This window comes from Trachypithecus francoisi, unplaced genomic scaffold (genome assembly GCF_009764315.1).
Source record: "Trachypithecus francoisi isolate TF-2019V2 unplaced genomic scaffold, Tfra_2.0 Lachesis_group2, whole genome shotgun sequence".
NCBI lineage: Eukaryota > Metazoa > Chordata > Mammalia > Primates > Cercopithecidae > Trachypithecus > Trachypithecus francoisi.
In genome coordinates this window covers 134685939-134701773 of record NW_022681465.1, presented here as the reverse complement: position 1 = coordinate 134701773, position 15835 = coordinate 134685939, and the positions used below count along the sequence as shown (strand labels likewise).

General features: G+C 45.0%; 1 protein-coding gene across 3 annotated transcripts in view; it reads right to left on the bottom strand.

Moving 5' to 3' along the window:
- HAVCR1 (hepatitis A virus cellular receptor 1) overlaps window positions 1–9732 on the bottom strand; it is a 30772-nt gene extending 21040 nt beyond the window's left edge. For 2 of the 3 annotated variants that reach the window (XM_033180489.1, XM_033180490.1), the window contains exons 1-4: window positions 9461–9732; window positions 8826–8883; window positions 5108–5440; window positions 2269–2586 (exon numbers count right to left, since the gene is read on the bottom strand). In XM_033180489.1, coding sequence (XP_033036380.1) covers window positions 2269–2586; window positions 5108–5440; window positions 8826–8883; window positions 9461–9463 — 712 coding nt within the window. In that variant the 5' untranslated portion in view covers window positions 9464–9732. The remainder of the gene's footprint in view (window positions 1–2268; window positions 2587–5107; window positions 5441–8825; window positions 8884–9460) is intronic. The other variant, XM_033180491.1, reaches the window with a different exon arrangement.
- Between the last annotated feature and the right edge of the window lie 6103 nt (window positions 9733–15835).

Genomic DNA, 15835 nt, shown 5'->3' with positions numbered 1-15835 from the left:
CATAACTTCACTTTTCAACGTCACATCACTCTTTCTCCTGTTCTCGACTGTTTTTCCTGTTTTCCTCTAGTGCTCAAACCTGTAAGAGGATGTGGCTCTCTTTCGGAACGAAAACCAGAATAACACAGGAGAGTCATGTGGGCAGTCTGTACCCAATTGAGTTCTGTGCAAAAGACCTCTTGAGCTTAACTTCTTTCCTAAGTTTGGGTCTTTATGGCATCTTTCTTTTCTCTGCTGCTCCTACAACCATACATACAATTGTTCCATGGATGTTTTAGGCAGCGAGCAGGTATTAGGGACACTAAGCAGGGAGGATTGGATGCAAAGATAAATGTCCCTGCATTCCATTTGCTCCAGGGTTCTCTCATTCTTGGACTGTAATGTTCAACTCACGCAAACTCTTTAGAAAACTATCCAGATAAGAATAATCTCAATTGATACCATCCTCCAGGTTATAGCCATAAAAACCAACTCTTAGGAGAAAGGCAACTTTCTCCCAAATCTCAGCTTTAAATGAAGTCAATGACTTGGGGATGTTCTCCAAAAGTCCACTAATCCATCCACCTTAGCAGACACAAGCTAAGTATTAAAAAGTGAAATCAACATTGAGAAAGTCTAACAGACTCTCTAGTGTGTGCGACTCCCTGGAACAAAACTGTTTCTCTTACAAACTTTCATGGCTCTAAAATCCAAGCTATGACCTAACTAATACCCTCTCTTCCAAACTGACCTACTAGCCCAATCCTTCAGATCCCTCCTGGTTAAATACACACACAATTCAATGAGAGTCAAGAGAAATCAATATGTTCCATCAGATTTTTCCAGCTAAGAGGTTGTGACATTTGTTAGTCCTCAGAATCCAGAGCCACCCTAAGGAGTCAATGGGTTTTTGAGGCCTTTGAGAATCTCCACTAAAAGTTATCTTTTAAATCCCGGAAATGGAAGATTTGAACCTATACTTGTCCTCAGAATGACAAGCTATTTCCCCACCTATAAGTCAAGTTATCCTCCATTTATATTAAATCTAATGTCTTATTTACAGGGAATTTGAAGTATCAACTATACGGCCTGAAGTGAAAAAAAATAAACATGTACATTCTAAATCCCTAAAGCCCTTAAATCCAATGTTACTTTTTCCTAAGTATAAATCGCACCTTTCGCAATTTCCACTGTACATAAATAAATTAAAGGACCTTTGAAGTAAAAATGTGTAAGTCATTGACTGCCCTGAAAAAACAGCATGGTTGTTTAAGGGTTTTGTTTTGTTTTGTTTTGTTTTGTTTTTTTCAGTAAAAATATTAGATCAGGGCAAATTCATCCAAACATAAAACTCAGTGCTCATAATAGGAGGCATGATCCAGTAGTTAAAAGTACTGGCCCCAATTCAAGCTAACAGAGATCAAAACCTGACTCAACAACTTTGTATCTGTGTAAATTTATTTTTTCTTTCTCTTTTCTTTCTTTTTCACTCTGTTACCCAGGCTAGAGAGTGCAGTGGTGCCATCATGGCTCACTGCAGCCTTGACCTCCTGGCCCCAAGCGATTCCTCCACCTCAGCCTCCCAAGCAGCTGGGACTAGAGGCATGCACCACCATGCAGAGACAGGGTCTCACTATGTTGCCCAGGCTGGTTTTGAACTCCTGGACTAAAATTACAGTCATGAGCCACCACACCTGGCTTCTATCGGTGTAACTTTCAACAGTGAGCTTTTAGACTCTGTCTCAGTTCTCACAATTATAAACCACACCTACAGTCAATATAATTATCCTAAGAATTAAATGCATGAAACATGGTGCCTCGTAGATAGAAAACAGTAAATGTTAACTTCTTTGAAATCAAGGTCTGCTTTCAGAATGGACGAAATGATCTCTCTTCAGAGCTCTTCATGAGGACAGAATCTCATTTATCTGACCTTGGTTCTCTGGCATTCCCTGTGTTTTCATCATAAAGTCATATGTAGCTGAATCAGATCCACACTATCCCTGTTAGATGTCCTACAATAAATGGTCCAGCTATTTTCGGTTAATAATCAATTTCTTTGAGAATCTGACAAAAAGCAATGGGTCCCCTCACTCCAAAAATGCTTATTGGTGCAAAAGATGCATATAACTTGGGAGTTGGGGAGGATCACAAATCCTGAGGAGACCCTGATTGAAACCCAGGTAAGACTTCTCACTCTAGACTGTCCTTCTACCTTGATACAATGCCCTGGATGTTTCACAGCTCCTCATTGCAAGGTCTTTGGGCTCCCAAACACATCTGTTTTACCTGGTTCATGGTTCTGCATGGGCAATGGTGTTGGAGGAATAAAGGTAGAGACCATTGTTGTTGTTGGCAGAGTTGTTGTCGTTGGAAGGGTTGTTGTCGTTGGAAGGGTCGTTGTCGTTGGAAGGGTCGTTGTCGTTGGAAGGGTCGTTGTCGTTGGAAGGGTCGTTGTCGTTGGAAGAGTCGTTGTCGTTGGAAGGGTCGTTGTCATTGGAAGGGTTGTTGTCGTTGGAAGAGTTGTTGTTGTTGGAAGGGTGGTTGTCGTTGGAACAGTGGTGCTTGTTTGAACAGTTGTGATAATTGGAGTAGTCGTGACTCTGGCTGGAGTCAGAAATCAACATGAGAGTGAGCATGAGTCAAACAAGAAACAAGAGCCTCAGGCTGGAACTGTACCCTAGCACACCAATGACAGACTGTCCCAAGGTGGAATTAACTTCCTGAACTCTCAATCTTGGTCATTGCCCAGCTAGAAACTGTGACAGGAGAGAGCTTTGGAGACATGCCCCTTCTTCCAAAAGAAGAGCAGATATATTGAAAGGTGCATGCATATTCAGAAATAAGAGCAGATGCCTCATATTTGCACTGAAGCACTTTTCTGGGGTCAGGGTCTCACTCTGTCATCCAGGCTGGACTGTAGTGGCATGATCAGCTCCCTCGAACTCCCAGGCTCAAGCAATCCTCCTGTGTCAGATTCCCAAGTAGCTGGGACTACATACAGGCATCACCACACCTGGCTAATTTAAAAAAAAAAAACAAAACTTTTTTTGTAGAGGCTGGGTGTGGTGGCTCATGCCTGTAATGCCAGCACTTTGTGGGGCCAAGGTGGGTGGACTACTTCAGCTCAGGAGTTCAGAGTTCAAGACCAGCCTGGGCAACAGGACGAAACCCCACCTCTACAAAAAATAGCCAAGTGTGGTGACACATGCCTGTAATCTCAGCTACTTGAAAGACTGAAGCACAAGAACTGATTGAACCCCAGAGGTGGAGGTTGCAGTGAGTAGAGACTGGGCCACTGCACTCCAGGCTGAGAAACAGCAAGACCCTGTTTCAAAAAAAAAAGAATTGACCTCATCTTGCTCACCCTTATGAGGGAAACAATCTAAGTCCAAAAGCTAAGAGACTGCAAATTAAAGTTCCTCTTACTTAAAACGAAAATAGAGACACAGCTTATTAAGGTCATAGGTATTGGGTTCTATTATCATTGTAAGACCTTAGTGGAAGAAGATTCATTAAGAAAAAGCAATGGCCAGGCGTGGTGGCTCACGCCTGTAATCCCAGCACTTTGGGAGGCTAAGGCGGGTAGATCGCCTGAGGTCAGAAGTTTGAGACCAGCCTGGCCAACATGGTGAAACCCCATCTTTACTAAAAATACAAAAATTAGCCAGGCGTGGTGGCATGCGCCTGTAGCCCAGCTACTCAGGAGGCCGAGGCAGGAGAATTGCTTGAACCCAGGAGCTGGAGGTTGCAGTGAGCTGAGATGAAGCCACTGCACCCCAGCTTGGGCGACAGAGCAAGACTCTGTCTCAAACAATCAAAACGAAAAATCAGCAGTAAGGCTGGGTGCTGTGGCTCACGCCTGTAGGCCCAGCCCTTTGGGAGGCCAAGACAAGTGGATCGCTTGAGCCCATAAGTTTGAGACCAACCTGGGCAACATAGTGAAACCATACCTCTACAAAAAAATTTTAAAAATTAGCCGGGCATGGTGAGGCACCCCTTGAGTTCCAGCTACTCGGGAGGTTGAGGCAGGAGAATCACTTGAACCCAGCACGCAGGGGTTGCAGTGAGTAGCAATCACACCACTGCACTCCAGCCTGCTACCTGGGCAACAGAGTGAGACTCCGTCTCAAAAAGAAAAAACATAAAAGGCCCAGCGTGGTGGCTTATGCCTGTAATCCCAGCACTTTGGGAGGCTGAGGCAGGTGGATCATTTGAGGTCAGGAGTTCAGACCAGCCTGGCCAACATGGTGAAACCCCATCTCTACTAATACAAAATACAAAAATTAGATGGGTGTGGTGGCACCTGCCTGTAATCCCAGCTACTTGGGAGGCTGAGGCAGGAGAATTGCTTGAACCTGGGAGGCAGAGGGTTGCAGTGAGCCATAATTGTGCCACTGCACTTCAGCCTGGGCGACAGTGAGACTCTGTCTCAAAAAATAAATTAATTAATTAAAAAGGACAGTTCTTTAAGGTGAATAAATTCAGCTTGATAAAAATATTCACTGTATTTTACTATGGAACAGTAAATGCTATTTCTTGGACCAATTACTCTGTTTGAAGTACATTCGGCCCTCCATATTTGTGGGTTCTACATCCGTAGATACAACCAAGACTTTGGATGGAAAATGTACAGGAGAAAAAGAAGGATATGTTGTCTGCTGTACTGAACAAATATGGACTTTTTTGTTGGTCATTATTCCCTAAATAATGCAGTATAACAACCAATTGCATAGTATTTGCCTTGTATTAGGGGTTATAAGTAATCTAGAGGTGATTTAAAGCATATGGGACTATGTGCATAGTTTACATGCAAATACTGCACCATTTTACATAAGGGACTTGAGCATCTGCAGATTTTGGTATCAAGGGGGCCCTGGAACCAGTTTCCCACGGATATCAAGGAACAATTGTACTGTTTTAGGAGCTAGTTTGCTGACTCTAGCCTGACCTTGAATTATGCTTGGCCTTGCAACTTCATCTACACAAAAATTATTCTATTTCCCAAGAACAAGAGTTTATTTAAAAACAGGACTTACAGGAACCTCCTCTTTCCCTATTAATAAAAAAGAAAATTACTACCAAACAGAAAATTCAATTAACTAGCAAGAAATGTCAAAAAACTTACGTGGCACAATCTTCAATGATATGGTGATTTTCATGTCATTGAACCACCCACTGTGCTGAACACGGCAACAATATGTGCCACTGTCAGACACAGCTGTATTTTCTATAGTCAAAGAGACATCCCTGCGTGAAAGGTTCCTCAATAGCTTATAGCGTGTCTCCTTCTGATAGGTGACGTGGGTTCCATTGGTCCAAACAATGCCACCTGAGCATGAGAAAACAGAACATGTGCCTCTACTCCAGCACATGGATGTGACAGCTCCGTTGTAGCGGCAGGGCAGTGTGATAGGTGGACCTGCCACTCCAACAACATATACAGAACCAGCTACAGAATCTGCAATGAAGAAAAGACAAACTGAGAATGAGCCTTAACATTTCCTCTTGGCTGGGCACGGTGGCTCACGCCTGTAATCCAAGAACTTTGGGAGGCCAAGGCGGGCGGAGCAACCGAGGTCAGGAGTTCAAGACCAGCCTAACCAACATGGCAAAACTCGATCTCTACAAAAAAAAAAAAAATACAGAAATTAGCGGGGTGTGGTGGTAGAATCCCAGCTACTCAGGAGGCTGAGGCAGGGGGAAGTGCTTGAACCCAGGAGGCGGAGGTTGCAGCAAGCTGAGCTCGCACCACTACACTCCAGCCTGGGCGACAGAGCAGACACTGTCCTCCCACCCCTGCCCAGAAAAATTTTTCTCTGAATTTTTTTACTTGTTTTACTTTCTGTAAAAATGTATTTTATTCATTTTTTAATTGTTTATTTTTTAGAGACAGAGTCTTGCTCTGTCACCCAGGTTGTAGTACAGTGGCGCAAAGATCTTGGCTCACTGCTACCCCCGCCTCCCGAGTTGAAGAAATTCTCCTGCCTCAGCCTCCCGAGTAACTGGAATTACAGGCATGTGCCACCACGCCCGGCTGATTTTTGTATTTTTAGTAGAGACAGGGTTTCACTATGTTGGCCAGGCTGGTCTTGAACTCCTGACCTCAAGTGATCCGCCCACCTGAGCCTCCCAAAGTGCTGGGATCACAGGCGTGAGCCGCCAAGCCCAGCCTTGTAAATTGACATTATAGCTGGAATTTTTTCCCCCTTTTTCCAAGTTAGCTGATACAGCTGGAATTTTTTAAATTTGAGATTACAAGCATTTTTTTATGTTACCATTCTTTTAATTTTTTTTTTTTTTTTTTAAACAAGGTCTTGCTATGTTGCTTGAACTCCTGGCCTCAAGTGATCCTCTGGAGTTGCTGGGATTACAAGCATAAATCACTGCACCTGGCTTAGCATATTCTCCAACAGTATTGTTCAGGGGATATATTTACAAGTAAAACATTGTATTGTACTGTGTGATATTCAAGCTGTTTCTCATTTTTACCAGTGTAAATAACTTCACATAACCTTTCTACACAAAACTTTTGGCATTTAGTTTTCCTAATAGGATATAATTCTGAGATTATCAGTATAAAGCACAGGAACATTTTCCATTTTTTCTTTTTTTTTTTTTTTTTTGAGACGGAGTCTTGCTCTGCCGCCCAGGCTGGAGTGCAGTGGCCGGCTCTCAGCTCACTGCAAGTTCCGCCTCCCGGGTTCACGCCATTCTCCTGTCTCAGCCTCCCGAGTAGCTGGGACTACAGGCGCCCGCCTCGTCGCCCGGCTAGTTTTTTGTATTTTTTAGTAGAGACGGGGTTTCACCGTATTAGCCAGGATGGTCTCGATCTCCTGACCTCGTGATCCGCCCGTCTCGGCCTCCCAAAGTGCTGGGATTACAGGCTTGAGCCACCGCGCCCGGCCATTTTTTCATAAATATGGCCAAAATCCTTTCCAAAAGGTTTGAACCAAATAACATTCAAGTAATGTGAGTGTGTATTTCACCCTGTGTTTGTTAGATATCTGCTTACCATTGATTTTTCAATAGGTAAGAAATGCATGTGGCTTTTCAAAATGAAACAGCACCAAAGGGCATACAGTGAAAAGTCCCCCTCCCACTCCAGTCCCCCAGTCTGCTCTACTAGATCCAATTGCTGCATCAGTTGAAAACAGCTTTTTGATGGGCACAGTGTCTCACACCTGCAATCCCAGCACTTTGAGAGGCCAAGGTGGGAAGATCTCTTGAGCCCAGGAGTTTATCCCAGCTATTTGGGAGGCTGAAGTAGGGAGATCATTTGGGCCCCGGAGAGGTCGAGGCTGCAGTGAGCCAAGAATGTCCCACTGAACTCCAGTCTGAACGACAGAGCAAGACCTTATGTCCAAAAAGAATGGTCTCAATCTCCTGACCTCATGATCCTCCCACCTCAGCCTCCCAAAGTGCTGGGATTACAGGCGTAAGCCACCATGCCTGGCCGCCAATAAATTCTTATTTACTTCTGCCTAATACTAGTATCATTTTTTTTATTTACACATAGAATGCATGCTATTACAATTTGGTTATAGAAGTATATAATGAGAGGTTTTCTTTCCCCCACAATCCCAAAGGCACAGATCACTCCAGAAATTTGTGTTTAAAATTTAAGATATACCTATTTCAATCTTTCCTTATCTCATAGAATGTTTTGAATTAAAGTGTTTATTTCAAAATAAAATACTTAGGCCAGGTGTGGTGGCTCACGCCTATAATCCCAGCACTTTGGGAGACTGAGGTGGGAGGATCACTTGAGCCCAGGAGGTTGAGGCTGCAGTGAATCAAGATTGCCCAACTAGGCCAGGTGCGCTGACTCACACCTGTAATCCCAGCACTTTGGGAGACAGATGGATCACAAGGTCAGGAGTTCAAGATCAGCTTGGTCAAGATGGTGAAAGCTTGTCTCTACTAAAAATACAAAAAAATTAGCTGGGAGTGGTGGCAGATACCTGTAATCCCAGCTACTCAGGAGACTGAGAGAGAATTGCTTGAACCTAGGGGGCAGAGGTTGCAGTGAGCCAAGATCGTGCCACTGCACTCTAGCCTGGGCAATACCGCGAGACTCTGTCTCAAAAAAAAAAAGATTCCCCAGCTGCACTCCAGAGTGAGACCTCATGAAGACAGAGAGAGAGAAAGAAAAGGAAGAAGGAAGGAAGGAAGGAAGAAGGAAGGAAGAAGGAAGGAAGGAAGGAAGGAAGAAGGGAGGGAGGGAGGGAGGGAGGGAGGGAGAGAAAGAGAGAGAGAGAAGGAAGGAAGGAAGGAAGGAAGGAAGGAAGGAAGGAAGGAAGGAAGGAAGGAAGGAAGGAAAGAAAAGAAAGGAAGAAAGAAAGAAAGAAAGAAAGAAAGAAAGAAAGAAAGAAAGAAAGAAAGAAAGAAAGGAAGGAAGGAAAGAAAGAAAGAATTGAATGTGGCTGAAAAAATCGAAAGGCACAAAAGAATACAATAAGGATTAACCCTCCCTCCACCTCCCACCCTCCGCCCCCATCCTGCAGTACCCACTGTCACTATTTCCTGTATACATGTGTCTATGCATATATGTCTAACCAGTCCCTTTTTGTTTAAACACAAATGGCAGAATGTGACACACTGTGCTGCGTCTTGCCTTGTTCATTTAGCCATGAATATCGTAATTCATAGCAGTTAAGCAATTTCTTTGGCCTAAAACTCTATTCTGGTCCTGCTCACTGGTTAATTCATAGCCATACAACAGTGCACAAAGAACATCTACTTTCATCCACCACCACCATCCCCTCCCCTTCCCCTACCCCATTCTCTGGGCTTCTAATCCCCCTCTATTCCTTTCTTCCCGCCCAGGGCACCTACTCACTTACCTGCCAGATGTAGGATGAGGCTTAAGATGACCACTTGAGGATGCATTATGGGATCAGCCTGAAGGAAAATGAGCAGACAGGCTGGTTGGTACCCCCCACCAGACGGTATCTGATCAAGTCTTAATTCTCAGATTACAACTTATCTTTGGATGACTCATATGAGCCTGCTCTGCTGGAAATGAGAGACCACATACAATGGCTTCCGAGCTCTGTTAGTTCCCTGCGGCTAAGAGCTCTGTGCCTTCCAAAGGACCGGGAAAGCTGTCCGCAGAAACAGCCCCTGACTTCCCAGCTTCTTCCCCACACATAGCCTCCAAACTGACTCCTGGTCCTGATACAGGGGATCAGGGAACAAACAAAAAGGAAACTGGCAGCAGAGAGCCAGCGTGGCTCAATGGCAGCACAAGAGCAAAGGCCAGCCTTCCAGTGGCAGAGCTGCACTTGCTTTTTAGAGTAAACTGGGCCTCTGGTGGACGTGGGGCTTTTCCTGCTCAGTGGCTACAACGATTCATCCCCAGCCTTAACAGTGACATTGCCAAGTTTGCCGTTAGCAAGAGGAATTGACAGTGAATATGAATCACTGTGCCTAACCTTTCAAGCCCCTGGACAGCGTGATTGAGACTGCAGCTCCTTACCATGGGATTTCAAGAGAACGCTTCAGAAAACAGAAGTCTGGAGCAGACTTACGTTCAGATCCAAGCTCTGTCACTCACAATGCTGGGTAACCCTGAGCCTTCCTGAGTTCTCTTCAAACCTCTATTTCCTCAGTTGTAAAATAGCACTAAAAATGTTTCCTCTGTTTCCCACCAGGGATTGATATAATAAGCAAAAAGGGCCACGGAAGAACTTCGAAAACTAAACCTACATAGGCACTAACAGCACTAGCTAAGGTTTTTGGAGAATACTATATAGCAGGCTCTGTGTCAAGCACCCACATGCGTTAAATCAGGCTGTTGACTTCTGCTCTTAATCATTAAACCATGCAAACGTAAGTAAGCTTGCCTAGTACTTCATTAACTCCTCTTCTGGTCTAAGATTTCGGTAACTTCCAAGGAGGCAGTGGTGTTCTGTATCTTGCATCTCATGACAGGATTCATGAGGAAGTGGTCTTGGCTTAATGTGGCCATGGGTCGCAGGCTCCCAGGAGTGGGAACCCCTGACTCCAGCAGCCAGCAGCCTCTATACTCTGACATGATGTCTGATGCTACTAACTGGTGACCCAGACACTATTTGGCCTACAAGCGTTTTGTATGGCAGCGTTTAAAAATTCATTTCTTGACCAGGCGTGGTGGCTTGCCCCTGTAACCCCAGCACTTTGGGAGGCCGAGGTAGGCCAATCACCTGAGGTCAGGAGTTCAAGACCAGCCTGGCTAACGTGGTGAAACCCCGTCTCTACTAAAAATACAAAAATTAGCTGGGCATGGTGGTGGGCGCCCGTAATCCCAGCTACTCAGGAGGCTGAGGCAGGAGGATTTCTTGAGCCCAGCAGTTGGAGGCTATGATTGTGCCACTGCACACCAGCCTGGGTGACAGAGCAAGACCCTGTTTCTTAAGGAAAAAAAAGATTTAACAAAAAGTTAAGCTAATTCAATTCAACCAGTCATTACTAACATATTGAGTTGATGGGACATGACTCAATATACTAAGGATATGAAAAATCCAGAATTGTGCAATCGGGCAGTGACATGGGCAAGTAAGCAACTAATGAAATCAGGATGAGTGAGGTAAAGGTAAATATATGATCAGATTACGTCATTCCCCCACTTATAACCCTCTCATACCTCTCTCAGAAAAAAAAATAATAATAATAATTCCTAAGTCTTTACTCAAATTACTGAAGCCCTGGTGGTCTGGCCCTGACCTACCCCATAGATTTCTTCTACCACTCTCTCCCCTACTGACTCAGCCCCAGCCACTAGAGCTTTCTTTCCAACTTGCCTCAACCCTAAGGCCTTTTCCATGGCTGTGTTCTCCATCTAGCTCCCCGGTCCCACCATTTTCACTTTTTTCCTTTTCATTTTTATCCTGGCTTGAATGTTACCTCCCTGGACATTTCACTGGTCCTTCAATCTAAAGTAGCCAAACAGTCCCTCTCACTATTATGACCTTATTTCCCTTAATCCATTTTATCTGTATGTGCAGTATATGTGGTGTCTGACTATAGTCCCTCCTGTAGAGTGCTGCCCAGTAGAACTTTGGTAATGGAGTTATTCTGGTAATGGAGTTATTCTGGAACTGATGAACCAAAGAGAGCCAAGACAGGGACATGGAGCCAAGGCTCTGAGATGTTACATAACTGTACAATTCCATAGGATTGGAATTTGAATTCCATAGGATTGAGTCTGTCTCCAGTAGAATATTGGTAACGGAGTTATTCTGTGCGTCGTGCACTACAGCAGCCACTAACCACATATAACTATTAAGCACTTGAAATGTGGCTAGGGCAATGAAGGCATTTTTAATTTTTTTTTTTTTTTTCCAAGACAGAGTCTGACTATGTCACCCAGGCTGGAGTGCAGTGTCACAATCTCGGCTCAGCGCAACCTCCATCTCCTGGGTTTAAGTGATTCTCTTGCCGCAGTCTCCTGAGTAGCTGGGACTACAGATGTACGCCACCATGCCTGGCCAATTTTTGTATTTTTAGCAGAGGCAGGGTTTTACCACGTTGGCCAGGCTGGGCTCAAACTCCTGGCCTCAAGTGATCCCTCACTTCAACTTCCAAAAGTGCTGGGATTACAGGTGTGAGCCGCCATACCTGGCTTAGAATTTTTTATTTAATTTCATTTGAATTAATATTTCAGATTGCTTGAGCCCAGGAGACAGTCTTCGGGCATTTGAGATGGCACCGCTGCACTCAAGCCTTAGATGACAGAGCTTTCAAAAAAATAAATGTATTACAAATAAAAAAATAAAATTTAAATGGTCACACATAGCGACTGTGTCGCATGGCACCCAACTCCAGACCATAAACTCCTTTAAGGCAATTTAAGTATTACTTGAGACCGGGCATGGTTGCTCACACCTGTAATCCTCCCAAAGGAGGCTGAGGCAGGAGGATCACTTGAGGTTAGGAGTTCCAAATCAGCCTGGCCAACATGGTGAAACCCCATCTCTACTAAAAATGCAAAAATTAGCCAGGCATGGTTGCAGGTGCCTGTAATCCCAGCTACTCAGGAGGCTGAGAGAGGAGAATCACCTGAACCCAAGAGGCGGAGGTTGCCGTGAGCCGAGATCATGCCACTGCACTCTGGCCTGGGTCACAGAGTGAGACTTCTAAAAAAAGTCTCACTCTGTGAGACTAAAAAAAAAGCAAAGTTATTAATTGAATAGATAAACAAATGGAAACACAAACCCATAGAGAAAGACCATTCATTTTGACGATGGGGTGTGGGGGGTGAGAAGAATTTCTTAAAAAGTTACGTGTGAGAAGAATGGGTGGAGGGTGTTTCAAGTAGAGGAAATGAGGAGCCAGAGAGAGCCAAGACTCTGAGATGTTACATGACTGTACAATTCCATAGGATTGAATTTTCTGACACATGACCATCTCCCATGAGAGACGCCTGTGTTCTAAAGACTCCCAAATATATAGCACAGTGGATTTTTGTTTTATGAGCTATACAACCTCCATGAATCACTACTCTTTAGGGCAAACTTCATGACCCCCTGAAGGATGCATCCCAGTTGTGGGGTAAAGCTGGAGGTGACAATACTTTGGCACCAAAGCTGAATTTCCAGCTGCTCACTAGAGAGCCGCATCTGTGTAAACCAAGATTAATGGCAGTGAATTGAAATGATTCAGAACATGGGCTGGGCGTGGTGGCAGGTGCCTATAATCCCAGCTACTTGGGAGGCTGAGGCAGGAAAATTGCTTGAACCTGGGAGGCAGAGGTTGCAGTGAGCCGAGATCGTGCCACTGCACTCCAGCCTGGACAACAGACTGACTCCCTGTCTCAAAAAAAAAAAAAGAAAGAACTCAGAAAAGAAAATAATTCACTGTTCTTTCCTGCAACCACCATTACTTCCCTGCTATCTCAGCGCACACCTTACCTCCAGCTCCGGCCTCCTGCAAGACACTTCAGCTGCTCATATTCCCCATGCTGTCACCACAGCAAGATCTTCTTAGGCCCCCTCCACAACTAGGGACTCACCAACTCCACGTCATTGTACCTGTAAGGTTCTCCCTCATCCCCATCACTTTATATTAGGCCTCTATAATCCAGACTTCTGCAATTCCCTCCAAAACTGTCTTCCTACCTTTCACTTCTCTTCCTGCCCTGCCCACTGCCCTAAGCTAGTTATTTTCCTTCACTTACTTCTCTGATTTCATAATAAGTAATATGATGCTTCTTTTTTATATATCTTTTACAAAGATATAAAAATTACAAGGTACCTATGTTTACCATAGAAAACATATAAAAGGCCAGGCATGGTGGCTCACACCTGCAATCCCAGCACTTTGGGAGGCCAAGGCAGGAAGATCACTTGAGGTCAGGATTTCAAGACCAGCCTGGCCAACATGGCAAACCCCTGTCTCTATTAAAACTACAAAAATTAGCCAGGCATGGTGGCTCATGCCTGTAGTCTCAGATACTAGGGAGGCTGAGGCAAGAAAATCGCTTGAACTTGAGAGATGGAGGCTGCAGTGAGCTGAGATCACACCACTGCACTCCAGCCTGGGTGACAGAGCGACATTCTGTCTCAAAAAAAAAAGGAAAAGAAAATATATAAAAATACCAAAAGTGTACTCGTTTAACAATTATTTGTTGATGATCTGCAATATGTTAGAAATGATCCTATTTTTCTGGAATGTACCAATGAACCAAAGACCCCTGGCCTCATGTAACTTACCTTTTTTTTTTTAAGATGGAGTTTCGCTCTCGTTGCCCAGGCTGGAGGGCAATGGCACGATCTGAGCTCACTGCAACCTCTGCCTCCCAGGTTCAAGTGATTCTCCTGCCTCAGCCTCCCAAAAAGCTGGGATTACAGGCATGCACCACCACACCAGCTAATTTTTGTAATATTAGTAGAGACGGGGTTTCACCATATTGGTCAGGCTGGTCACGAACTCCTGACCTCAAGTGATCCACCTGCCTTGGCCTCCCAAAGTGCTGGGATTATAGGCGTGAGCCACCACGCCCAGCCTCATGTAACTTACATTTAACTGAAAAATAAATATACAGATTTTTAAAACATCACTAAAATGTGATTTATCAACATATTACAAGTTGATGAATGCTAATGCAAAAAAGGCAAAAGGATACGCAAGAGCAGGGTGAAGGTGGTTGGGAGTGGAGGCTTGAGGAGGGGCTGAGTTGCAATTTTAAGGTGGTCAGGTTTGAATAGTGTCTACTACTTTCACCAACAAGTTGATTATTTGAACTAAGACAAAGAACAAGGGAGTTAGCCAAGACGGGAAAAGCTTTCCATGGAGACAGGCAGGAAGGGCAAAGGTCCTAAAGCAGGAGGGTGCCTGGTGTGTTCACAGAGCAAGAGAGGCCAGCGTGACTGCAACCGAGCGAGGGACAGGGATCACAGAGGAGTGAGGGCACAGGACAGACACATGGGGCTTAGGAACCATCTTCTGAGGACATAGGCTTTCACCCCACATGAAAAGAAGCACCACTGCAGGGACATAGGGTGATAGGATCTAACTTCCTTTGAGAAGGACCACTGTGGCTGCTTGATTGAGAAGCAGGGAGACCTATCAGGAGACTATGGCAAGATTCCAGAAGAGATGGGTTAGCAGTGGAAGTGGTCAATGAACTTTCCTCACTCAAGCTACAGTAGCCAGATGTGATGGCTCACAGCTGTAATCCCGGGACTTTGGGAGGCCAAGGTGGGAGGATTGCTTGAGCCCAGGAGCTCAGACCAGCCAGGGCAACGTAGCGAGACCTCATTTCTACAAAAAAAAGAAAAAGAAAAAGAAAAATTAGCCAGGCATGCTGGCATGCAACTTGTAGTCCCAGCTACTCAGGAGGAGGCTGAGGCAGGAGAATGGCTTGAGCCAAGGAGGTGGAGAAGGTGAAGCAAACAGGATTTCCTGTAGGATATGAGGAGAAAGGGCCTAAGATGACTCCAAGGGTTTCGTCCTGGGCCCCTGGAAGAGCTGGAGGTGCTAACAAATTGAGACAAGGAAAGCTGCAAAGGCTGGGCTCAGTGGCTCGCACCTGTAATCCTAACACCTTGGGAGGCTAAAGCGGGTGAATCACCTGAGGTCAGGAATTCAAGACCAACCTGGCCAACATGGCAAAACCCTGTCTCTACTAAAAATACAAAAAATTAGCCAGGCATGGTGGCGGGTGCCTGTAATTCAAGCTACTCAGGAGGCTGAAGCAGGAGAATTTATTGAACCCAGGAGGCAGAGGTTGGAGTGAGCCAAGATCATGACACTGCACTCTAGCCTGGGCAACACAGCAAGACTCTGTCTCAAAAAAAAAAAAAAAAAAACCCTGCATGACCACAGGTTTTAGAGGAAATATTCAGGGTTTTAAGTATGTTGAGTTTGACATGTCTTAGACCCATGTGGAGACTGCTGGAGTTCAGGAGGGAGGTCTGAGCTAAAGATGCAATTACGAGTTATTGGCTTAGAAATGGTATTTTAAAGCCAGGAGCCTGAATGAGGTAGGAATTCAAAGGATGAGATTCAAAGGAATGCTGGATGCTAAGGACTAGGTCCTGGGGCCTTCCAGCATTAAAAGGTTAAAATGGGGCCAAGCATGTTGACTCATGCCGGTAATCCCAACACTTTGGGAGACTGGGGCAGGCTGATAACTTAAGGTCAGGAGTTCCAGGCCAGCCTGGCCAACGTGGTGAAACACCATCTCTACATAAAAATAAATGTTAAGGATGGGCGTGGTGACTCACACCTGCAATCTTAACACTTTGGGAGGCCAAGGTGGGCTGATCATTTGAGGTCAGGAGCTCCAGGCCAGCCTGGCCAACATGGTGAAACTCCGTCTCTATTACAAAAATTAGCCGGGCGTGGTGGCGCCTGCCTGTAATCCCAGCTA